The following is a 24,759-nucleotide window of genomic DNA, read 5'->3' on the forward strand; positions in this document are numbered from 1 at the left end:
TAGAGGTCTCTTGCATCACCAAGTCTTTTAACTGGAGAGGCGCCAGGAATTGAACCCGGTGTGAGGGTAAGGCTCCTTTAAGAGATGGGATGGAAGACACAGCCAAAAGGATATTAGAAATGAGGAGTGTAGCCAACAGGAGAGAGAGAGTGTGGATGGGGGGCAGAGAACAAATTGGAAAGTTAACTAAGGGGGAGGTCTCTGGTGCTAAATCACTGTGAAATGTTGGTTGTGAGCATTCAGCTGTTTCCAGCATCACTTCGTAAAGCAGAGCTGGAGACCCAGGGAACATTCCAAGCATGTACCCTATGCAGAGGCATCTCTTACACCCTTGGCAAGGAGCTGTAACACACACACACACCCTGAAAAAGTCACTTTACTGCAAAAGCAACATTAGAAATTACTACATTTTACCCGACTCAAGTACTCACAAAGTGTCTGGAGCGAGGGTGAGGCAAGGAGGAAAGGTGATAAAAAAATCACAAGCCTTTCTCTTGGGCATGATCCCACCATGACAGCAGCTGTGCATTGCCACACAAACACGCACTGTAGTCTTCATACTGCTTTTCCATTTCTCCTACAGCTTAGCTGCCAGCTCTTGTTTAAACTCATGGCCTTTACGCAGATAACTGGAGACAGATTTCTGCGGTGATTTTTGCACACCTGCACCCAGACCTACACCCCTGGCAGGGACCGATTTTGCTAACCCCTAGGTAGGCCTCTGTTTCTACCACTGCTCCTTGCCTGTGCTTAGTCCCAGCATGCTGCCCTATGGTCTGGCATAAATGTATGTACAAAGGTAACTATATAGGCATGATTCCACCTAATAATCTGGAGATCAAGGAACTGCTTAGTTTCCTTTTTGCCCTCACTTTCCTTTTTACCTGGAAGAGCTATTGCAAGGATGAGGAAGCTATGCCCTCTGCCTGGCCAATGGCTGGAAATGGTGGAATTTGTTGTCCAGCGATATCCGGAGGGCCAGGGGTGCACTTCCTCTGCTCTGTTGGACTTGCCTCTGGTTTATTCTGACTTGATAGACACTTGCCAGCTACCTCTGAATGGCAGGAAATTCAGGGAAGCCTTTCTAAGGTCACACATCTTTGAAATGGCATTAGTCAAGATGCAATGGATGTCTAGTGAGTTTAACTGCTCTCGTTTATGAATGGGGTGGGGTGAGAAACCTGGGGCTCTCCAAATGTTGGAATTCATCTCTCATCAGCCCCGGACATCATTTCGTGACTAATGGTCAGAGAATTATGGGAGTTGTAGTCCAGTAACATAGACACAGGTTTCCCACCTCCACGGGTTAGGGAATTTTTCTTAAGACTACGCGAGTGGTGCTGTGGGTTAAACCACAGAGCCTAGGACTTGCCGATCAGAAGGTTGGTGGTTCGAATCCCTGTGATGGGCTGCGCTCCCATTGCTTGGTCCCTGCTCCTGCCAACCTAGCAGTTTGTAAGCACATCAAAGTGCAAGTAGATAAATAGGTACCGCTCCGGCGGGAAGGAAAACGGCATTTCCGTGCGCTGCTCTGGTTTGCCAGAAGCGGCTTAGTCATGCTGGCCACATGCCCCGGAAGCTGTACGCCGGCTCCCTTGGCCAATAAAGTGAGATGGGCGCTGCAACCCCAGTCAGTCATGACTGGACCTAACGGTCAGGGGTCCCTTTACCTTTACATTTTACACAATGTTGTGGAAAAAATTGTATGTAGCATAGCTTTTCCAGACTATGTACACACTCTCATTTACTCTGCAACTAGCATGCTCCCACTACTGGTTTGGAGAGCCATATACAACAAACCAATAGCCACAATCTGTATCTAGCCTTGTTGTTTCTTATGGAATACTGCATTTAGATGTGTGTTCCCACAAACCAGCTCCGAACAGAGAAAAAAGAATGGCACAGCTGCATCTAAAACTGGTAATGTGTACGCAGCGCCAGTCCTTGGTAAAAAAACAACAACAAATAAACAACCCTCTGCTGACCAGATCATTCCTTGTTTGCTCTCAATGCCAGCCACCTTGAAGGATGCAAAGATAGTAGTACAGAGAAGAACAATGGCATCACCTTCCTAAAACCCAATTTACAAAGAGCAGCAATCCCATAAAACACAACCAAACTTTCAGGAAATCTCTTAACAGCTCATAGTTGTCCCATGCAAATGCCTCAGGGACATCTCTGAAGGGAGGAAACAGACTTGTTCCAGACAGTGACTAACTTGTTTGGCCATGAGGGCTCTGTCAGTGGAGCCAAAACAAACCCCAACTTTAAAAGATTAATCTGAGCATACATTGGCCCGGAATTTGGTAATGTGACAAAGCAGTTGTTCTAATGAAGGAGGTCTGCTTCTTTTGCAAAGCAAGCATTTCAAACCCCTGGGATCAGCTTTGTGGGCCAGGGCTTTAGTTTTCCACATTCTAGAGCTGAGAGCTGAGAGCTGAGAGACAGCTTCACCCGTGAGCAAAAGGCAAGGGAAGTGGAGGTGGCCAGCCCTGAGAGCCACTGAAAGAAGCATGAATCCATCAACTGGATGGGCCTACAGCAGATTTGCTATGTTGTGTGTGCATTGCAGATCATATTCACCTAAGAAGAGAAATCAAGCAAGTCTGGCCCTCTGAAGGATGGAGCTGGAACAGACCTTCTCCAAAACCATTTCTCCTCCCAGAATGTTGATGCTGATTATTTCCCAGTCCCTGACTACTCCGGTACAGAATGATTTGGGGCAAAAAATAAACCTGATTGCTTCTGGAACAGAAATTCTAGTCAACATACTAGCCATCTCTTGCTGAGGCTACTGCAGTCTTCTTAACATTTATAGCAGAGCTTTCCAAACTGTGTATCATGACATGTTAGTGTGTTGGCTGCAGTGTGTAGGTGTGTCACATGAATGCTCTCCGTGCTTCTCCTAGGGCTGGAAAGAGGTTGTCCCTAACATAAAAGTTTGGAAAGCTCTGGTTATAGAGTTAGGCTTGAGTTTTCAACCCCAACTCTGTTGTGATCTCATTGGACTGACTTGGACCAACCTCTTCCTCTTGAGCCTCAGCCTACACTACACATCTGTAAGATAGGATGAATCAGAAGCTTAATAAGTTATGGATAGACAGCTTAGGTCCAAGCTACCTGAAAGATCATATTCCCTCACATGAACCTGCCTGGATTTTCAAGTGTTCAAAGGAGACTCTTCTCTCAGTCCCACTGCCCTCACAGGAACACTTGGTGGGGACACGGAAAAGGTCCTTCTCGGTGGCTGCTCCCAGACTCTGGAAGTCCCTCCCTGGAGATGCTTGTCAGGCTCCCTCCTTGTTGTCCTTCCACAACAAGGTGAAGACATTCTTTTCCAGCAGGCTTTTGGGAACTGACTGTTTTTAATGAAAGGACTGGTGCTGCACTTGTTTTATTGTAATTATTTGTATATTTTAAACATATATATATATATATATATATATGCAGGTTTTGGTGTCTTCGGGTGTCTTCCCGTGTAAGAGTCGGGGTGTCTGTGCGACGTTTCGACGAGGTCTCACTCGTCATCTTCAGGCTGGTGCTTTCGGCTTCTTGTTACTGGAACAGAGCAGAATCTGGTGTTTGAGTTCCTATAAATACTGTTGAGGGGTGTGGTGTATAGCCTCCAACGTTCTGGGCAGAGAGGAAGTTCCTAGATTAGTGTGCCTTTTCTTCTTTTGTTCCTTAATTACTTGAGGGATATCTTGAGTGATTTCATGAGTGATATTCTGAATACCACTGGGTGGGTCATTAAGAGTAGATTAGTTGCTAAAGCTTTCGTGTCTTGACCTCTTGAGCTTGTGAAGAGTTTTTCTGAGAAGATGGCTGTGCTGCATTTAGTTGTGCTCTGGCTTGGCAGAGAAAAACCAGAAAAACAGGGTTACGAAGCTAATCCAAAAAGAAACACCCCCCAAAAACCAAGACACAGAAGAAAACAATGGCATGGCCCTCCTTCCTTATATCAAGGGCACTACAGACAAAATCAGCAAAATCCTCCATAAACACAATATCAAAACAGCCTTCTGCACCAACCAAAAAATAGCCAATATCCTCAGAAACCCAAAAGACAAAATCCAGCTGGAAAACCAAGGGGTCTATGAAATACCCTGCAAAGTCTGCCCAGCCACGTACATTGGACAAACAAACAGACGAATAAATGCACGTATCGCAGAACACAAGAATGCCGTCAAAAAAGAAGAAAAAACTTCCTCTCTTTTCCAACACATGAAAGAAACAGGACACGAAATTAATTTTGCAGATTCCAAATTGCTCTTTAACATGGAACATCACCACAAGAGAATAATCATGGAAGCCATCGAGATAGAGAAACACCCTCACAACATGAACAAGCGCGACGACACGTCCCGCCTGCCAGACATCTGGAAATTAGCCCTCCCCACAAAAACCGACACCAGAACCAGAGGCACACAGAACGCCGTCACCAATCAACCACACCAGACCCAAACCCAGACCCTCTCCACAGACATATTACAGACTCCATCCAGTAGCCAAACTATAGTGGCACCTCCGGATGCTGCACCCCCCTGCAATCCCTACACAGATCTGGCTGGCACAAAGCACAAAACCACAGCTCGCCCCTATACACGAAGCCAAGCCAGAGCACAACTAAATGCAGCACAGCCATCTTCTCAGAAAAACTCTTCACAAGCTCAAGAGGTCAAGACACGAAAGCTTTAGCAACTAATCTACTCTTAATGACCCACCCAGTGGTATTCAGAATATCACTCATGAAATCACTCAAGATATCCCTCAAGTAATTAAGGAACAAAAGAAGAAAAGGCACACTAATCTAGGAACTTCCTCTCTGCCCAGAACGTTGGAGGCTATACACCACACCCCTCAACAGTATTTATAGGAACTCAAACACCAGATTCTGCTCTGTTCCAGTAACAAGAAGCCGAAAGCACCAGCCTGAAGATGACGAGTGAGACCTCGTCGAAACGTCGCACAGACACCCCGACTCTTACACGGGAAGACACCCGAAGACACCAAAACCTGCATTCCTGTACCCGTGAAAATCTACGAAAGCATATATATATATATATGCTTTCGTAGATTTTCACGGGTACAGGAATGTAGGTTTTGGTGTCTTCGGGTGTCTTCCCGTGTTCCAGTAACAAGAAGCCGAAAGCACCAGCCTGAAGATGACGAGTGAGACCTCGTCGAAACGTCGCCCAGACACCCCGACTCTTACACGGGAAGACACCCGAAGACACCAAAACCTATATATATATATATATATATATATATATATATATATATATATATATATAGTATTAATTAGATGGATTTTAATTGTTTTTTAATAATTGTTTTTTCTATGTTTCTAGCAATTCTTGTTTTTATTTGTAAGCCACCTTGAGTCCCACTAGGGAAAAAGGTGCAGTACTACTACTACTAATGCTACCCTGAGCCTTCTTTATATAACAAATTATATATCTAAATTAAAAGGGGACTATTACAGTTTAGAAATTAAATATATTGTTTCTCCTGTGCTTTCATTTCAGTTACACTGTCTTATGAATATATCCTGAAACTGGGAGAAATGGATCTTTTTAGAGTTTACAGTTAGGAACAAACTAACTGATACTGCTCAATAAAATGGGCAAACACTGACATCTGGAGGCCAGATAAAAGACTGCACAGTTCCCGGGATACATGTGTCAATTCATTGTAAGAATCTGACTTTTGTACAAGTTTCCTGTTTGGATTCTTTCCTCTGCTACCGTAGCAAAAAAACAGGGGTGGCTTCCATCTAAGCTTTATTCAGAGCAGACCCACTGAAATTAATGGACCTAACTTCGTCATGCTCATTAATTTCAAGGGGTCTCCTCTGAGTAAAACATAGTTAAATGTCATCCGTTGTCTGTTGTATCTCTGTAGCCATGCTGCTACTGCTACTAATAGCCAATACAGACTTTTCTTCTTAAAAGTTGTCTATCTTCACAAAAGAGCATTCTATTATTCTGACTCTTTCTTAGGGCAATTTTGAATTTCTTTAGGATTTCAGTGGGTGTAGTGTGTTGAGCGCAAGTTAAATGTTTCTTCATCACTCTGCAGCCTCCCCAGCTGCCCACACATCCTGATCTGAAAAAGCCCCATGCGAGGTGTTACATCACCACACCTGCCCCTGGACTTTGGTTTAAGTGTGGACACCCAGGAAGAGTGAAGAGTGCAGGCCACTGGTGAGATGCTTTGCAGAACAAAAGGATGGACTCTTCTAAAAAAAGTGGGAGGGAATTTGGGCACAGTATCACTTGAGAGAGACTATTTTTATGCATTTCATTTATTAATGGTTTCCTATGAAGCACCTCAAGGCGATCTCACAACTCAACAAAAACGTATATGAAACTATTGTTTGTTTTTGTTTGTTTGTATCTCACCTTTCTCCCAGAAATGAGACTCAAGGTGGCTCACACAAACTGAAACAAATACAAATAAAACACTAAAAACAGATAGGCTATAGTTTTAAAGTTACTGAGCTACCTATTGCATTAAAACAATGTAATAAAGGACAAAAATGATGGATCCAGTCTAGCCTCTCTAGGAAAGGCATTCCAAAGTGAGGAGTCATTGGTGACTCAGAGTTCAACCATCATTGTTCAGGGAAGTTTTTAATGTGTGACATTTTAATGTATTTTTAATCTTTGTTGGAAGCCGCCCATGGTGGCTGGGGAAGCCCATCCAGATAGGTTGGGTACAAATAATAAATTACTATTATTATTACTATTATTGTGGTGAAATGTCTGACAGCCACAGAAGTTAAACACACCCATCCATAGGTTTCAAAGTACAATGAAGATGAAGATGAAAGAATAAACATCCTCACAGAAAGAAACAATAATCCCACAGTCACTGTGAAATAAGCTGAAAAGCTTTCCTTGATTTAAAAAAACAAAAACACAAAAACTTTGGAGGGTGGGACATGAACCAATCAATTCAAAAAGGAGATTCTGACTAAACATCAGGAAGAACTTTCTGGTGATAAGAGCTGTTTGACAGTGGAACAGACTCCCTCAGAAGGTTGTGGACTCAGTACCAATTTATTCATGTATAAGCTATATACAGGGTGAGTCCTTTAAAAGTGGCCCCATGGATACAGACTACACATGTTCCTATCACACCCCACTGCTATTAACATTCTGAGAGACTGCAGAAAATCTTGTTCAAAGCTCTCTCACATCATTTCTACTTTCTGCTTACACTCTTGGCCACAGTGAAGTGTAACAGCTTCCTGGGAGCCACTTGCTTACTGAGAATCATGGAAGATTAAGAGATAGATAAAATAATCCTCACTGATTATAGCTGCACTACTTCACTATGGCCAGCAGATGGGGGCCCATTTTCAAAGTAGGTGCTAAGTATTCTACATATCAGGGGTAGTTTTAGCTGAAAGAGGCAAAGGTGCACAAATGTCAGCTCACGGGGACCAAGGTGCCATGTCTGTTATGGAATGAGATGGTAACCCAAACCAGGAATGCAGACTAATAGTGTATGGCCAAAATAAAACTGTGGTTCTTCATGCTGCTCGAAATCAGGCATTATTTGACTTCAAATGCTCCAGATTAAATATTCCAGGTACAAACTCCACTTTTCAACTTTAAGTAGAATATCTACCCCATGTTGTTATAATCCCAAAGGCAACACTGGGGCGGGCAAGCATCTCCCCTAAACAAGGAGTTTGCCCCACATGTCCGTCCTCCCTTTTCCAAGCTCCTGACATTAACACATCCTGTTATTTTTCTTTCTCATTCCCATAAAAATATACCATATTTTCCTGTGTATAACATGCCCCCGTGTATAAGATGCCCCCTATTTTGGGGACTCCAAATTTAGAAAATGGGGGGGGGGGAGAGAGAGATTGCCCAGAGCTGCCGAGCTTTGGGGGAGGGATTTATGAAAAACACTCACCTGCCTGTCATACTCTGCCACTCATATGCATTGCAACAGCAAACTATCATCTGTCCCTTCACCGGCAGAAGCTGCCAATCGCCTGCCCACTTGCTGCAGTGACAGCCAATCAACACCAGCCCTTGCTGCAGGCACCAATAGCACAACCAATAGCCACTGACCACCAATCCCGCGTCCCCCCATGCACTATCCATGTATGACGACCCCCAATTTTTAACATAATTTTTTAATTAAAAAAAACACCCTCATTTGATACAAGGAAAAGTACAGTACTTTGCCTCTTCTGTGCCCTTCCCTCCATTTTTTTTTCTGGTGCAGCCACTGTGTGACTGGCATACTATTTCTCTTCCAAGAAGCTTTGCAGCCAATTAGAGATTTCAACCTGAGTCTCTCAAGGTCTTATCCAACCCTCTAACTCAGGAATGGGGAATCTTCCTCAGCTTTAGGGTCACATTCCCCCTCCTCTCTGGGGGATGCATTTCACAGTGGGTGGGGGACAAGAGGCAAAAGTAGGTGGAGCAACAAATCTGATTCTTACCTTTGCAGAGTGGCTTACATACCAGTCACACAAAGACCAGAGGTTGCTACACCCACACAACCACAGATCTCTTCAACTCAGACAAGCATTATCGCCATTCACACATTCACACTGCAATTCATTCCATTTCCCAACTTTCCCCTAACGGTTCATTTCCTCATTATATTTGAGGTTTCACAAAATGTGAAATCCATTTCCAAAAAAACCTAATGGAATATAACACATGTTTAGTTCTCATTTCTGTGTTATAGTGGTACCTCTGGTTAAGAACTTAATTCGTTCCGGAGGTCCGTTCTTAACCTGAAACTGTTCTTAACCTGAAGCACCACTTTAGCTAACGGGGCCTCCAGCTGCCTTTGCGCCGCTGGAGCATGATTTCTGTTCTCACCCTGAAGCAAAGTCCTTAACCTGAGGTACTATTTCTGGGTTAGTGGAGTCTGTAACCTGAAGCGTATGTAACCTGGAGCGTTTGTAACACGAGGTACCACTGTATTTGATCCAGAAAAACTCTGTCTGCATTCACCTTAATGTGGAGAATCATGGGAGCAGAGTGACAAAATTTGGGGTGCTATACAGCATGCCCCTTCATGGATCACTGCCTTGCCGTGGCGAAGGGGCTTGAATAACTTAGAGAAGCTATGAACTATGCTGAGCAGGGCACCCAAGATGGACAGGTCATAGTGGAGAGTTTTGACCAAACGTGATCCACCTGGAGGAGGAACCGGCAAGCCACTCCAGTATCCCTGCCAAGAAAACTCCATGGACAAAGACAACAGGCATATAAAAGTTATGACGCTGGAAGATGAGCCCCTCAGGTCGGAAGGTGTCCAACATGCTACTGGGGAAGAGCGGAGGACAAGTACAAGTAGATTCAGAGCTGATGAAGCAGCTGGGCCAAAGCCGAAAGGACGCTCAGTTGCGGATATGCCTGGAAGCGAAAGGAAAGTCCAATGCTGTAAAGAAAAATATTGCATAGAAACCTGGAATGTAAGAACCATGAACCTGGGTAAGTTGGATGTGGTCATAAATGAGATGGCAAGAATAAATATTGACATCCTGGGCACAAGTGAACTAAAATGGATGGGAATGGGTGAATTCAGTTCGGATGACCATCATATCTACTACTGTGGGCAAGAATCCTGTAAAAGAAATGGAGTGGCCCTCATAGTAAACAAAAGAGTGGTGAAAGCTGTACTGGGATGCAATCTCAAAAATGATAGAACGATCTCGATATGAATCCAAGGCAGACCTTTTAACATCACAGTAATCCAAGTTTATGCACCAACTACTGGTGCTGAAGAAACTGAAATTGACCAATTCTATGAAGACTTACAAGACCTTATAGAAAAGGATGTTCTTCTCATTATAGGGGATTGGGATGCTAAAGTAGGGAATCAAGAGATAAAAAGAACAACTGGCAAGTTTGGCCTTGGAATTCAAAACGAAGCAGGGCAAAGGCTAATAGAGTTCTGTCAAGAGAACAAGCTGGTCATCACAAACACGCTTTTCCAACAACACAAGAGACGACTCTACACATGGACATCACCAGATGGGCAGCATCGAAATTAGACTGATTATATTCTCTGCAGCCAAAGATGGAGAAGCTCTATACAGTCAGCAAAAACAAGACCTTGAGCTGACTGTCGCTCAGATCATCAGCTTCTTATAGCAAAATTCAAGCTTAAATTGAAGAAAGTAGGAAAAACCACTGGGCCGGTAAGATGCAATCTAAATAAAATCCCTTATGAATACCCAGTGGAAGTGAGGAACAGGTTTAAGGATTTAGATTTGGTGGGCAGAGTGCCTGAAGAACTATGGATGGAGGCTTGTAACATTATACAGGAGGCAGAAACGAAAACCACCCCAATGAAAAGGAAATGCAAGAAAGCAAAGTGGCTGTCCAACGAGGCCTTACAATTAGCGGGGGAGAGAAGGCAAGCAAAATGCAAGGGAGATAGTGAAAAATACAGGAAATTGAATGCAGATTTCCAAAAAAATAGCAAGGAGAGACAAGAAGGCCTTCTTAAATGAGCAATGCAAAGAAATGGAGGAAAACAATAGAATGAGGAAAACCAGAGATCTGTTCAAGAAAATTGGAGATATGAAAGGAACATTTCATACAAAGATTACCATCATAAAGGACAAAAGTGGTAAGGACCTAACAGAAGCAGAAGACATCAAGAAGAGGTGGCAAGAATACACAGAGGAATTATACCAGAAAGATATGGATGTCTTGTACACCCCAGGTAGTGTGGTTGCTGACCTTGAGCCAGACATCCTGGAGAGTGAAGTCAAATGGGCCTTAGAAAGCACTGCTCATAACAAGGCCAGTGGAAGTGATGATATTCCAGCTGAACTATTAAAAAAATTAAAAGATGATGCTGTTAAGGTGCTACACTCAATATGCCAGCAAGTTTGGAAAACTCAGCAGTGGCTAGAGGATTGGAGAAGATCAGTCTACATCCCAATCCCAAAGAAGGGCAGTGCCAAAGAATGCTCCAACTACCGCACAATTGCACTTATTTCACATGCTAACAAGGTTATGCTTAAAATTCCACAAGGCAGGCTTAAGCAGTATGTGGACCGAGAACTCCCAGAAGTGCAAGCTGGATTTCGAAGGGGCAGAGGAACCAGAGACCAAATTGCAAACATGCACTGGATTATGGAGAAAGCTAGAGAGTTCCAGAAAGGCATCTACTTCTGCTTCATTGACTATGCAAAAGTCTTTGACTGTGTCAAACACAGCAAACTATGGCAGGTTCTTAAAGAAATGGGAGTGCCTGATCACCTCATCTGTCTCACTGAGAAGTACAGATCCTGAAGCTGAGGCTCCAATACTTTGGCCACCTCATGAGAAGAGAAGACTCCCTGGAAAAGACTTTGATGTTGGGAAAGATTGAGGGCACAAGGAGAAGGGGACGACAGAGGACAAGATGGTTGGACAGTGTTCTCAAAGCTACTAGCATGAGTTTGACCAAACTGCGGGCGGCAGTGGAAGACAGGAGTGCCTGGAGTGCTCTGGTCCATGGGGTCATGAAGAGTCGGACATGGCTAAACGACTAAACAACAACAAACCAGCATGCAGTTCTTTCCTGATGTTTCCATGGGGGTATCATGGGGGAACAGAGGTGCACATGTGCGGAAAGGTTGGGGGAGTAGTGACATTGTCCAATGATGTTCATTGATGTGATTTCCAGATGGAGAGGTCTCCTTCAGCCCCTGGGTCTGATGTTCTCAGTCTTACTCTAACCACTACACTACTTTCTGGAATCTTATGTTCATGGATTGGAAAGACACAATTCCTATATTGTTTATTTCATGACAGCAGCAATCTGCCCAGTTACAGCCTATTATGAAAGTAAAGGGACCCCTGACCATTAGGTCCAGTCGTGGCCGACTCTGGGTTTGCGGAGCTCATCTCGCTTTATTGGCTGAGGGAGCCGCCGTACAGCTTCTGGGTCATGTGGCCAGCATGACTAAGCCGCTTCTGGCGAACCAGAGCAGCACACGGAAACGCCGGTTACCTTCCCACTGGAGTGGTACCTATTTATCTACTTGCACTTTGACGTGCTTTCTTTTTTTTTCTTTTTTAATTTTTTATTGGTTTTTTAACACATAATTAACACATACAAAACACAATACAATGACAAACAAACACATAGACATGTAAAATTTCAAAACCTTCTTTTCATAAACCCTGTTTCTCCGACTTCCCCATACCTTCCCTTTCTGCATCCCTGTTTTCAAATTTCTTCCAGCAAATTCTTGCTTCAAAATTTAACTGATTGACCTTTTACCCCTCTTGTCTACTTTGACGTGCTTTCAAACTGCTAGGTTGGCAGGAGCAGGGACCGAACAATGGGAGCTCACCCCGTCGTGGGGATTTGAACCGCCAACCTTCTGATTGGCAAGTCCTAGGCTCTGTGGTTTAACCCACAACGCCACCCGTGTCCCATTATAGGATCCTATTATAGTATCCTATTATAGGATACTGTATATTCCACACAGTTCACTGCAGGAGCAAAGGTCCGAAGTCTAGTATCTTGCCCTAGCTGAAAAACCTTCTGGAAAACTTGCTGGAAACCACAGGAGGGAAGAGTGCTCTTGTACTCAAATCCTGCTTGTGGGTTTTCCTTTGGGGCATCTGATTGGCCACTGTGAGAACAAGATGCTGGACTTGATGGGCCCTTGGCCTGATCCAGGAGGCTCTTATGTGATTTATGCAAAGACCTCTTTCTGAGTTATGTGGCCAGTCCAAGAGGTGTAATACAACTGCCACTTCTTCAGAAAAGATTTATTACCAATACACTTCCCCAGATAAGCATTTCCTGATGGCCGTTGCTAAGTGGATGTTTTCATATGATTAAACTTTATTTTATTTACCGGTATTTGTTTGTTTGGTGTGTTTTTTTTAAAAAAGGCTTCCCTTTTTTAAAAAGCAGGTGAACAGGAAATAACCTGCTTAAATATTTCCTCTTTCTAAAGCTTTGTGTTTCCTTTTCATTCTTCCTGTTTTATTTTGCTCTTGGCTTCTCATATGGGGGGGGGGGGGAAGAATGGCACAGCTCTTTTGTCACATGAACCCATATACGGGGGCAGAACCTGCTATGAGTAACTCCTCAGGAAAGAGATCTGGGGGTTGTGGTTGACAGCTCAATTCTAACATCAGGTCATTGTATGAAGAGGCAATGAAAAAGGGTCCCAGGAGCCAGGGATGGGTTTGGCCAAAAAGGGAAATACTTTCCTTCACCACCACGATTACAGCAAATGACATCTGTATATGTATATAAGAGATTTTGCTATCCTGGCGCCCTAAAGATGTATTGGATTACAATGCCCATCAGCCCCAGCCCCCCCCCCCCCGGGGGGGAGGATTTGATTCAGTTTGCATTTAAAGGCAGAGTTACCTAAGTTACACTTTTCAAAAATGAGAACTGAAACACAGTCATCCTTCAGTTTACGTGCTAGATTGCCTTACTCCATAAAAGCTCCCTGGACCGCTCCGATCTGCAGAACTGGCACCTGTTGCAGGTGCCACATAAAACCTATTCTGCATTTGTCAGAAACTGATCTTTCAGCGTGGCAGCACCTACACTTTGGAAATTATCACCTGCTAAAGTCCGCAGAGGAAGCTGCTCTTAAAAGGCAGAGGAGGAGCAGGTTCCGGTCAATAAGTTGGCAACTGTCCCAAACAACCGCAATTTAGAGTCCTAATACAGGTCTTCCAGCACAGCTAACCGACCTAAAATAGCCATCGCCGCCGAGAAAGCTGCTGTTAAAAGGCAGAGGAGCAGGGACAGGTGGAAACGTTGACAAATCCCCCCTCCCAGCTCCCAGGTTGATGGATTGTGCGCAGGCGCCCTGGAGACAAGGAGGAGCGAGCGCCTTTCGCAGCATCTCCCGGTTCTCCTTTCGCCTGGCCGCGATGACTCTGTGCACAGAAGCGGCCGTGGCGGCGCTGGGAGGCGGATCTGCAGCCCAGGCGGGAGGCGGCAGCATGTCGGAGCCAGCGCTGCAACCGAGGGCGGTCTTCACCTTGCCCAGGCAGCAGTCGCTCGCCTCGCCGCTGGTGATCAACCCCTTCGTGCAAGAGACGCGCCTGGATGCAAAGGATAAATCCCGGGTACAGGGGATTGACAGCCGCTGTAAACAGACCCCGGGGGTGGGGAAGGAGGATGGCCGGGGGCAGCCGGGGTGAACGGCACGGGGGCAGCCTGCTAGCTCGCTAGGGAGGGGGTTAAAGGGGCCCTTTGCAAATGCCTCTTCAATGATGATGATAATAATAACAAAGCGCGCGCACGACGCTGCGCTTTGCAAACATTGACAGGCGTTTTTAAAGCAAAAAGCCATGCTGAAGATTGCAGAAATGAAATCTGTTGGAGTTATTTCTGGGTCTCCGTTTGGTGCCCGCCGACAGAGAAGGGGGCGGCGGCGGTTCTGGCTGAAAAGAGTCTGTCCTCCTTATTACATAAGCAGGCGAAGAATGCGTTCTGTTAGAATTCCTCAGAGCCCCACCTGCCTGGCGCTCCCGGGTCAACTCCCTGCAAGCGAAAGAGGCAGCTTCATCCTTCAGTTGGCAGCTGGATGCAAACCGTTTGCATCCTTTCTCTCTCATTTTTTGTATGGATCATGTGAGGGTTCTTTGGTTTTTTTGGGGGGTGGAGAGAGTTTGCCCCGATCTCAGCCAGGGCCTCAGCTGATTGATCCGTGAAATGGGGATAAGGCATCGTTTATAAGCGAGGCAAATAAAATACATGAGTGGGGATAGTTTATACAAATCTTCTAGTTAGCATTGGTTCTAGTGTCTTTTAATAGTTGAACCCCACATGTGCTTAAACTAACAAAATCTATTTTCCTGGTCAGAGATATGAATATGTAAACTTGACTATAGTCAGACAGTGTGTTTGGAACTTTGATTGGTGGACAATATATGGGGTCCTCAGTGGAGGCCCTTTAGCCAAGCTGGAAATGTCAGCATTGGACCCTTCTGGTTGCGAAGCCTGTGCTCTGCTTCTGTGGCCCCTTCTTATACATGTTGGGCTTCTCCAGATGGGATGCTTATTGAGCATCCTGTTTTGCTTGGATGCTGTGGTTAGGTTATAACTGGCTATATTTATTTATTTATAGGGGAAGTGCTGTAGATAATCCATTTTGCACACAGAAAGTATCCAGTTCAATTCCTGGCATCTCCAGGTAGGGGCTGGACAGGTCCCCTACCTGAAAACCTAGAGAGATGCTGCCAGTCCATGTAGACAGTACTGAGCTAGATGGAAGAATGCAGTAGAAAGCAGCTTTCTATGTTCCTTCTGTTTAAGGGCAAGGGTTGTAGCTCATTGGTAGAGCATCTGCTTTGCAGGCAGAAAGACCCGAGTTAAGTCCCCAACGCCTGGAGTGGGAGATACTCCTGCCTGAAGCCCCGAAGAGCCTCTGTCAGTCAGTGTAAACAATATTGAGCTTGATATACCAATGTATGTTTTGTTTATTTATCAATTGAATGTATATACTGTCCTTCATCCGAAGATCACAGGGTGGTATACAACATAAAAATTCAAAATGAGAGCACAAAATTAATAACCAAGAACCGAAAACAACCCCCACCAACAAATTCAAAAGGCCAGAGATAGTTTAAACAGCCAAAGGCCTGATTATAGAGGCCTGGTTATGTTCTGACTTGATATAAGGCAGGTTCCTATGTCCACACAGGCGTGGCAGGAAATTGTTGCCATTCTTATTTTCTATGTGCAATAAGTTAATTTGCTTCCTTTTGCTTTTACACTGCTGCTGTTAGATAAGCCACTGTTCTTTCCATTTTAAAGATGAGAAACTGAGTCCATGCTTTGATGGTGGCATGCAGACTTCAAGCCTGCTGGATCTCCTAAAAGAAAAGAAAGAAACCTAAGAAGTACCAACAGAAAGCATACTGTTAGAATTAAAGAATGAGCCTTTGAGCATGTTCTGAGCTCCAAATTTTGTTTTCAATGCAAGAATGTGAATTGAGCTTGCAGCCCTTTAAACACAAAATAAGTTCATATCTGGTTTGCTTTCTGCATTCCTGTGGCCTAATTTAGAAGTGGGAAAACTATATTGTTGTTACTATTTTTAAACATTTGGAAAGTTTTGCTGATCTAAGGCAGATTGCCCAGAAATATATTATCAGTGGGTACTGTCCTGTTTTCTCCCCACTCCCTTCCACAATGTATTGGGAACAGCATAGCTCAGTATGACCAGAATATATTGCTGATGGTCCAAAGGTAAGGGTGGCAGCTGTTTCTCCATCCACTTTTGCCTCTGGCCACACCAACTACTGGCATGCAAACTCCCCTACAACCCCCCCCCCGGCCCAGCCTGGAATATTCAGGGAATATGGCCTTCCAGCTGAACATATGGAGATTTCCCACCCATGAAGTAGGCGGTTCTGGGACAGATGAAAAAATTGTCTGACCTGGTAGGAGACTGCTTCTGGTGAACTTAACTTTATAGCTAATGGGATCAGATTTAGACATGGAATCTCCATCTCATCTCACCTTAAGGTGTTTCTGGAATTCCAGATATACTTCAAACTCCAACCTCTGCAAATGGTTGTATTCCAGTACAGAGTATTGTTATTCTAATACTGCCATAGATTAGATGTGAGGGATGCACACACACACAGTGGTACATACCTCGGGTTATAGATACTTACAGATGCTTCAGGTTACAGACTCCGCTAACCCAGAAATAGTACCTCGGGTTAAAAAAATTTGCTTCAGGATGAGAACAGAAATTGTGCTCCGGTGGTGCGGTGGCAGCAGGAGGCCCCATTAGCTAAAGTGGTGCTTCAGGTTAAGAACAGTTTCAGGTTAAGAACGGACCTCCAGAATGAATTAAGTTCTTAACCCAAGGTACCACTGTACAAACTAGCAATCCTGGCAACTTGATGCCCCCCTCTCCCCATTGCACAGATTTCAGATTAGCAGTTGCTTTGTTCAACATTCTTAATAAAGTGGTATGTTGAATCCTGCATTGTGGTGGGCTTTGATCATAAATATAAGATTTTTGCTTTATGCAGACATTCTAATACTTTCCTGACTTCTGTTTCAAGCCAAGAGTTGTCAGTGTCTGGTTCAAACTTCTGCTTTCTCACTTCTCAGCAAATTCTCCGCCCCCCCCTCCAGTAAATGTTTCCAGGATTTCCGTATTGTAATTTTCTTTTAGAGGAAGAAGTAAAAGAAGTTTTTTGTGAAATGTTAACCACAAGAAAAGTGCCACTGAAGTGGCATTTACCACTGATAGCTGCAAGCACACATTAAACTCTGGTGTAGGCAAGCGCTTGTAATCAGAATGAATGCTTCATAAAGATGGAACATTCATTCAGATTTGTTGAAAGGACAAGACTATGTTCTACCACTTGTTGGAGTCAGCCAGCAGACGCTACTTATATTGGAAGATTCAGGGCAGGTAAAAGAAAGGATATTTTCATGCAGGAACTTGCTCCCACAGAGGGCAGTAATGGCCACCAACCTAGATGGTTTTAAAAGATTAGACAGATTCACAGAGGAAAGAAGAAGAAGAAGAGTTTGAATTTGATATCCTGCTTTATCACTACCCAAAGGAGTCTCAAAGTGGCTAACATTCTCCTTTCCCTTCCTCCCCCACAACAAACACTCTGTGAGGTGAGTGGAGCTGAGAGACTTCAGAGGAGTGTGACTAGCCCAAGGTCACCCAGCAGCTGCATGTGGAGGAGCAGGGAATCAATTCCAGTTCACCAGATTATGAGTCCACTGCTCTTAACCACTAATCCACACTGGCTCTGGCCATGATGGCTGTACTCTGGCTCCACAACACAACAAAGAGGTGCAGGGACTCAGTTCCAGAAGGAAAAAAGCCCTGCCCATAGGCATCTGGCTGGCCACTGTTAAAACTGGATGCTGGACTAAATGGGCCATTGGCCTGATCCAGCAGGCTCTTCTTATCTTTTTAACATCTGATGTCATGTGTGGTGTAGTGCCAGTGTGGTGTAGTGGTTAAGAGGGGTAGTCACGTAATCTGGGTAACCGGGTTCGCGTCTCCGCTCCTCCACATGCAGCTGCTGGGTGACCTTGGGCCAGTCACACTTCTTTGAAGTCTCTCAGCCCCACTCACCTCACAGAGTGTTTGTTGTGGGGGAGGAAGGGAAAGGAGATTGTTAGCCGCTTTGAGACTCCTGAAGGGGAGTGAAAGGCGGGATATCAAATCCAAACTCTTCTTCTTCTTCTAACCTTACTGCAAACTTTGCACAAGCAAATTGTGTAGAACACTCAGCAAGAAGGCCATCTGGATGTAACCTGTGTTGTTTTTAGCATTGTAGCATAGTGGATGACCACAAACTCTGCACACAGGAAGTCCTGTGTTCCTTTGCCAAATTCTTTAAGTGGGGTAGGGAATAACCCTGCCTAAAATTATGGGGGACACACACACAGTGTCACAGAGTCTCCACCTCTGCCTTAGTGGCTTTCTAAGGTTGTTCCCATGTTGCTAGTTTGCCGTGGACCTCTGAACTACACCCTGAAGAAAGGCACCCTGCCAACATTTTCTGAGGTCATTTTAATCCTAGGAAGATGACAGGTTGATCCAGAGCACCTAAATCATGCCCGTGGAATGTTTTCTGCAGCATGTCTGAGCAGATCAGTGCTTTACAGGTCTACATGGAAGTAAGTGCCACTGACTTCAGTGGGACTTCACCTGTCAGGCATTCTTTAGCTGTGATTCCTGCATTGCTGGCAGTTGGAATGGATGCCCCATCGTGTTCCTTCCAGCTCTACAATTTTATGATCCTATGTATGTGTTGCATTGCAGTCTAACTGAGTAGTGGAGGCGCAGGGCATGCAAACCCAGCCAACAGAACTAGACGAGCAAAGAGGAAGCTTATGAAACTTTGTGTGTTTCCTTTATGCGGCCGGAAAAGAGGGCTGACTCCCAGCCAGCCCTGTGAAACTTCTCCACTCCGGACCCACCTTCTGTTTCGTTGAGAAGTGTAGTGCTTCTCTTCTATCTTGTAATTTCAAAGCTAAGATAAACCACTTCCCTTCCAGTCACCTTGGAGGCCCTTCCACATGCCCAGTATCTGATGACTGGGAGATACTTCTTTCCTGCTTCCTGAAATTGCTATCTTCCAGGGCATCTGACTGTTTTTTAGATGCTCTTAATGCGTTTAAGTGATTTCAATGTATTTTTAACCAGTTTAATCCAGATTTACTGTTTTTGCAGGGTTTTGGGTTTTTTTAATCCATCCAGATTAAATGGAAACATAATATGGGGTGACAGTTTGGTAAGGATGATGTGACATTGAGACTCCACAATAAGCTGCTATGGGGAAGTACCCAGATCATATCTGCCTTGGTGGCAAAGAGAGAGACTGCACATTTTCAAACCCAGGCTATCAAACCAGACCAGAGCCTGTTCTCTGCCCTGCTTCCACCCCGCAGATCTTCTACTTTTTCACCATGACCTGCAGAAGGAATGTTCTCAGGGCAAATGAATTGAGTGCAGCAGCAGGTGGCATTATGTTTTTTTGGGAGGACCTATCAGCAGATTTGAATGTTCAAGAAACCATGTGGGATGGTCCCTTCAGGACCAAGCCACTTCCAAAATGCAGATTGAGGGTGTTTATATTTTGAGTACTCTCCTAATATATCAGAGGTGGACCTTGGGACTCTGCCCAGGACACACCCCTCACCAGCCTGCTGTGCCCCCTCACTGAGAGTTTTTGGCTGGCTAGTATGTGTCCTTGAAGGCGATAGTGCCTATTCCCTGCCAGGATGGAGGATGGAAAGGTGTAAACCTCTGACTTTCCTGTGGCTAGAACAGAGCCTCTTGTACAAATATTTTAAAAGTGTCAATTGTTCCACCCACGGTTGCCTCTGGCCCACCCACCACTGGTCTTCAGCCCCCAGAATGCTTCATGGCTTGAAAAAGGTTCCCCACCTCTTCAATGCAGAATGCTAAGTTTTTCCTATGCACAGGGAAGGTTGTTCTTCCCCTTGCTCTATGTATGTAAATGGAGCCATTGTTGCTGCAGCTGGTGATAGCTGTTGGTTACAGAGGTCATACTCCCTGATACTGTTCAAGGTAAAATGTTATTTACCTATTTACCACCAAAGATCACAGGTTTTTCATATGGCTGCAGGACCAGCATGTTTCCTCAAAGAGCAGGTATAACCTGACATTCTGAGGAAGTGTTGTAAACGTTCATTAATGCTCTAAGACAGTTTTGCATTACTTGTTGCTCCAAAAGCCTGCAAGGACTGTAATTCTCTTCATTTTCAGTACCATATTTAGAGTAAAGCAATTCCTTTAAAAGCTCTGTAAAAAATGTTTGCTAGAGCCTTTTAAAAAGAAAAAGAAAAAAAAACTTGCTTGAGAGACCAAAACCATAATTTTTGATTTATTTAATTTTTTTTTTAACAGCAAAAGTAAGCCAATAGCTTCTTGCTCCATTTTTCAGCAGATTTGGCTGAAAGTTGCCTTCAGGGATCTGAAGAGAGGCAAATTCATGCATGTGTCCTTTTTACAGGGATATACAAATCTTCTCCATGAAGACAGTCAAGTCCTTCTCTGTAGTGTGTTGAAATTGGCAGACTCTTTGGCCTGGGCAGCTTCATTAATAAATACAGCTCACATTCTGCTAGAATTGATAAGCGCCTGAATATGCCATTTCTCCAAGCTTGAGTGTGATGAATGGCAGAAGTGATCCGCATTTGTGGCTTCACACATGTGGCTTGCTCTGTGCCACCCATTTGCTGGAGAAGGCTGTTGCACTTGGCTGCATGCTTTCCAGTGGCATCTGGTTGGCACTGTGAGAACAGGGTGCTGGATTTGCTGGGCTTCTGGCTTAACCCAGCAGGGCTCTTCTTAGGTTGTTGTTCTTATTTTGGGCATTGAATCTCCTGTGTGCATGTTTTAAAGTCCCATTTTACAGAATGGAGGTCTTGTGGATTTCACAATTTCAGTCGTCTGTTTTGTCATGGAGGTAATCTGAAGTTGCATTGCAATTTATTCTGTATTCCTGATGTCCCCCTGACTGTTAACTTCCACATGATAGTTCAACTTTCATACTACATAAAAGCCACTTCAGGAAATATAGTGGAATATAGCACACTTTTAGCGTTCATTTCAGTGTTACCGGCTTCCAGAATAAATCCATTTGCAAATAACACGGAAATAAGAGCTAAACCTGCTCTATATTCCACTATATTTCTGAAAGTGGCTTTTACTTTGTGTGAAAGCTGAAATATAATGCGGAAATTAACAGTTAGGGCAAAGTGGGGAAGGCAGAGCGAGCTGCTGTGTGAATGCAGCCAGAGAATGCTGATTCTCCTCCTCAGTCAGGGAGGCCGAAGCATCATCATGCACATCCAGGGTGTGAATTCACATCAGGGAATTGGGGGAGGGAGTCTGTGGCCTTCTAAGTGCTGGTGGACTCCCAGATCACACCATCCCTGACCATGCTGGCTGGGGCTGAGGGGATTTGGAGCCCATCACAATCTGGTGGGCCACAGGTTCTCCACCCCTGATGTGCATGACATTTTTTACCTCAGACACAACCTTAGGATGCCATTGTTTTTGAACATAAGAAGAGGTCTGCTGGGTCAGGCCAGTGGCTCATCTAGGCCAGCATCCTGTTCTCACAGTGGCCACCCAGATGCCTGTGGGAAGCCCTCAAGAACGGAGCAGAGCACAGGAGCCCTCTCCAGCACCTGGTGTTCAGAAGTGGAGGTAGGCATGGGCCACCCAAACTTCCTCAAAGAACACTGATGAAATAACTCGAAAACAGGAAATGAACCTGGTGTTCCAAAACTGCATGGCTAACCTTTCTTGACCTTCATAAGAAGACGCTACAAATGTTTTGTACTGATAGGAAATGGTGATTATTTTTCTGTAAGCTGACCTCAAATCAGGGGGCAGCCACCCCCTTGTTTTGGCTTCATCCATTAGATCATCAGCCCCAGCCATTTGCACCCAAAATCCAAAGCTTCTCTGTGAATCTGTAAACTTTTATTGAATACCTCACAGGAAAAGAATTTCACAACTTCCTCAGAACTTCGTTCTGCTGTTCCTCCTATAAACATCAGATGACGAGACACATAGTCTTTGAAGGTGAAATGCTACTGGTTTAGCCGCAAGTTAATAATAGTAATAATAATAATTGTTACACTTGTCAGGGATACTAATTGGCCCATTATCTTATTTGGCATAAAGAAAATGCTTTTACTTGTCTTGCTCCTGTGCAAACTTGCCCCTTCGCACTTGTTTTAATTTGGAGAAAAAATTGCTTCTGTCTTTCAAGTATCTCATTCAGTGTGAGGTTGCTTTCTGTGTTCCTGAGTTAGTTAAGTAACTTTGGTGTATTGTGATCTGCTGGGCTTCTAACTAATCCTATTCTGCCTTTGTCCTTGCAGACCTAGTTGCTGCGAAATATGAGAGAGGGAAATTGGCTCGTTAGAAATAGGAAGTTTGGCAAGGGTTATGACTTGAGGCTTGTTCAGATGTTACACTGAGCACAAGTACAAAGTAGCTCTACCCGTGTACATATGTTTGTGTGGAAGCGTGCACTGGTGGTGGTGCAGTGGTTAGAGTGCCGGGCTAGAACCTTGGAGACCAGGGTTCAAATCCCTATGTGACCCATGAAGCAGTCATCACCTTTCAACCTAACAGGGTTGTTATGAGGATCAAATGGAGTTTGGGGTAGGATAACGATTTACACCGCTTTGAGCTCCTTGGAGGAAAGGCGAGATCAAAATGCAAGGAGAAACAGAATCGTAGAGTTGGAAGGATCCACTAGGGTCTTTCACCCAACGTGGAGCTCAAACCCGTGACCCTGGAATTAAGAGTCTCATGCTCTTAATGTCCAGCCTCATGCACCATGAATCGGAGTGTCTGCCAATGAAACACCTGTGCATTGCAGAACCTCTTTTTTGGGGGAGGGGGCTTCACATCAGTTTACATATGTCAATGCTCTTGAACCCTATTTCAGTTCGTGTGTGCCATCTGTGACCAGGAATCCAAGTATACAACAATGCATAATGCTGTGTCAGTTTGTCTTCAAATATTTACATTAAATTTGCTTTGAGTTATCACTTTCTTTAAACCAAAAAGGAAAAACAACAATCCCGTTCCATGTTAGAGCCGATACTTAGTCAAATAATGCTAATCAGGAAGTTGCTTTCTGTGTATTTTGGCAATTGGTCAATGATTAGGTAACCAGCAAGTTATTTCCAGAGACATCTCTGCCTGGGACGTGACCAAAAGACTAACTGAGAATTCTAAGGGTGTAGGGAGCCTTATAGCAACCCAGGCAGAGCATCTAGCTCAATACTGCCAACACTGGCTGGCAGCAGCTGTCCAGGATTTCAGGCAGAAGTCTTTCCCAGTCCTACTTGGAGATGCCAGGGATTGAACCTGGGACCTTCTGTATGAAAACCACATGCTCTACCATTGAACTGTCCCCAGCAATCTTCTGCAATGCCTAAATAAACCAGGACTCAATAGCTTGGGACTTTTGCCCGCTACATTCCTTGTATGTCTGTATGTTACTGGGTTACTTGGCCTTTGATGACTAGGCAGCCTCTATTGGAAACCACAGCATGTTGAGGTTATTGTGTTATTGATTTATATACTTCTTAGTTGCCAAAGAATCTTCTAAGCCATTTACAGGTATAAATCCAATTACCGGGGTGGGGGTGTGTGTGGAATAGGCATGCATGATTAAAATACGTGATGAAACAAGGCTACCCTGGGAGGAATCAGGCCCATTTCAAGGGATCTGGGCCTCATTCATGTCAGGTTGAGACAGATAATGTGAATGGCCCAGGATCATCCAGTGAGCTTCATGGCTGATTGGGGATTTAAATCCTGATCTCCCAGCCATTATACCAGGGGTCTGCAACCCGCGGCTCCGGAGCCGCATGTGGCTCTTTTACATCTTTGCTGCGGCTCCGGGGCGGATACTAGCGAGGGGAGGAGGCGCATTGTGCACCCCGACACTCCTCACTGTGGCGGGCGCCGTACTGGCTGTGACGTCGCATGGGGGCGGTGCGTGCGTTAGTCACGCACCGTGCCGACGTCACCTTCCCGCCCGCTGTCAGATCGTGGCTCCGGAGATATATTTGTTTTAAATGTTGCAATGGTTTTGCGGCTCCCAGTTGTTGTTTTTTCTTCGGAAACGGGTCCAAGTGGCTCTTTTTGTCTTAAAGGTTGCAGACCCCTGCATTATACCATGCTAGCTCAGCTAGGTTATCAGTGGTTTGTTACTGAGTTGGTAGATCACCGCTGTACCTCTGGCATGTGTCCTTTGGAAACAAACAAGTGAATTGAAACATCACTTGTGGCCTAGCTGACTGGTTAACTCTGTCTCTTTATTTTCCAGGCTTTCTTGTTCGGGCTGATTCTGGTTCCTCTCCGTGTCCTATGCATGCTCTTCATTTTGCTGGTGGCTTGGCCGTTTGCAGTCCTGGCAACTTCCTGCACCCCTGAGAAGGGGACTAAGCCTCTTCTGGGATGGCAAAGGTAACATGGCTGGTAGGGACCTCTTAATAGGGAAGGCTTGCTGAATACAGCAGGACTTGTCCTTGTAACCGCTTTGCACATTATTTGCAAGGACCTCTTTGTCCTCATCCTGGAATGAAACAACCTCCACAATCATGGGTACAGCATCTCTCCATGGACTTCCAGGAAATAAGAGTGGTTACATGGCACCCAAGGTTGCAGTCCTACAAAACATTGCCTAGGGAAGTAACTTACATTGAACTGAGGATTGCGTTGTGTAGGCCAGC

General features: G+C 44.7%; 1 protein-coding gene across 1 annotated transcript in view; it reads left to right on the forward strand.

The window, feature by feature from the left end:
- Positions 1-13,852: 13,852 nt before the first annotated feature.
- Positions 13,853-24,759, forward strand: part of LPCAT2 (lysophosphatidylcholine acyltransferase 2) — a 34,840-nt gene continuing 23,933 nt past the window's right edge. The window contains exons 1-2 of the mRNA XM_082232928.1: positions 13,853-14,093; positions 24,354-24,493. Coding sequence (XP_082089054.1) covers positions 13,896-14,093; positions 24,354-24,493 — 338 coding nt within the window. The 5' untranslated portion in view covers positions 13,853-13,895. The remainder of the gene's footprint in view (positions 14,094-24,353; positions 24,494-24,759) is intronic.

The sequence above is a fragment of the Podarcis vaucheri genome (assembly GCF_965113315.1).
Source record: "Podarcis vaucheri genome assembly, chromosome: 7".
Taxonomy (NCBI): domain Eukaryota; kingdom Metazoa; phylum Chordata; class Lepidosauria; order Squamata; family Lacertidae; genus Podarcis; species Podarcis vaucheri.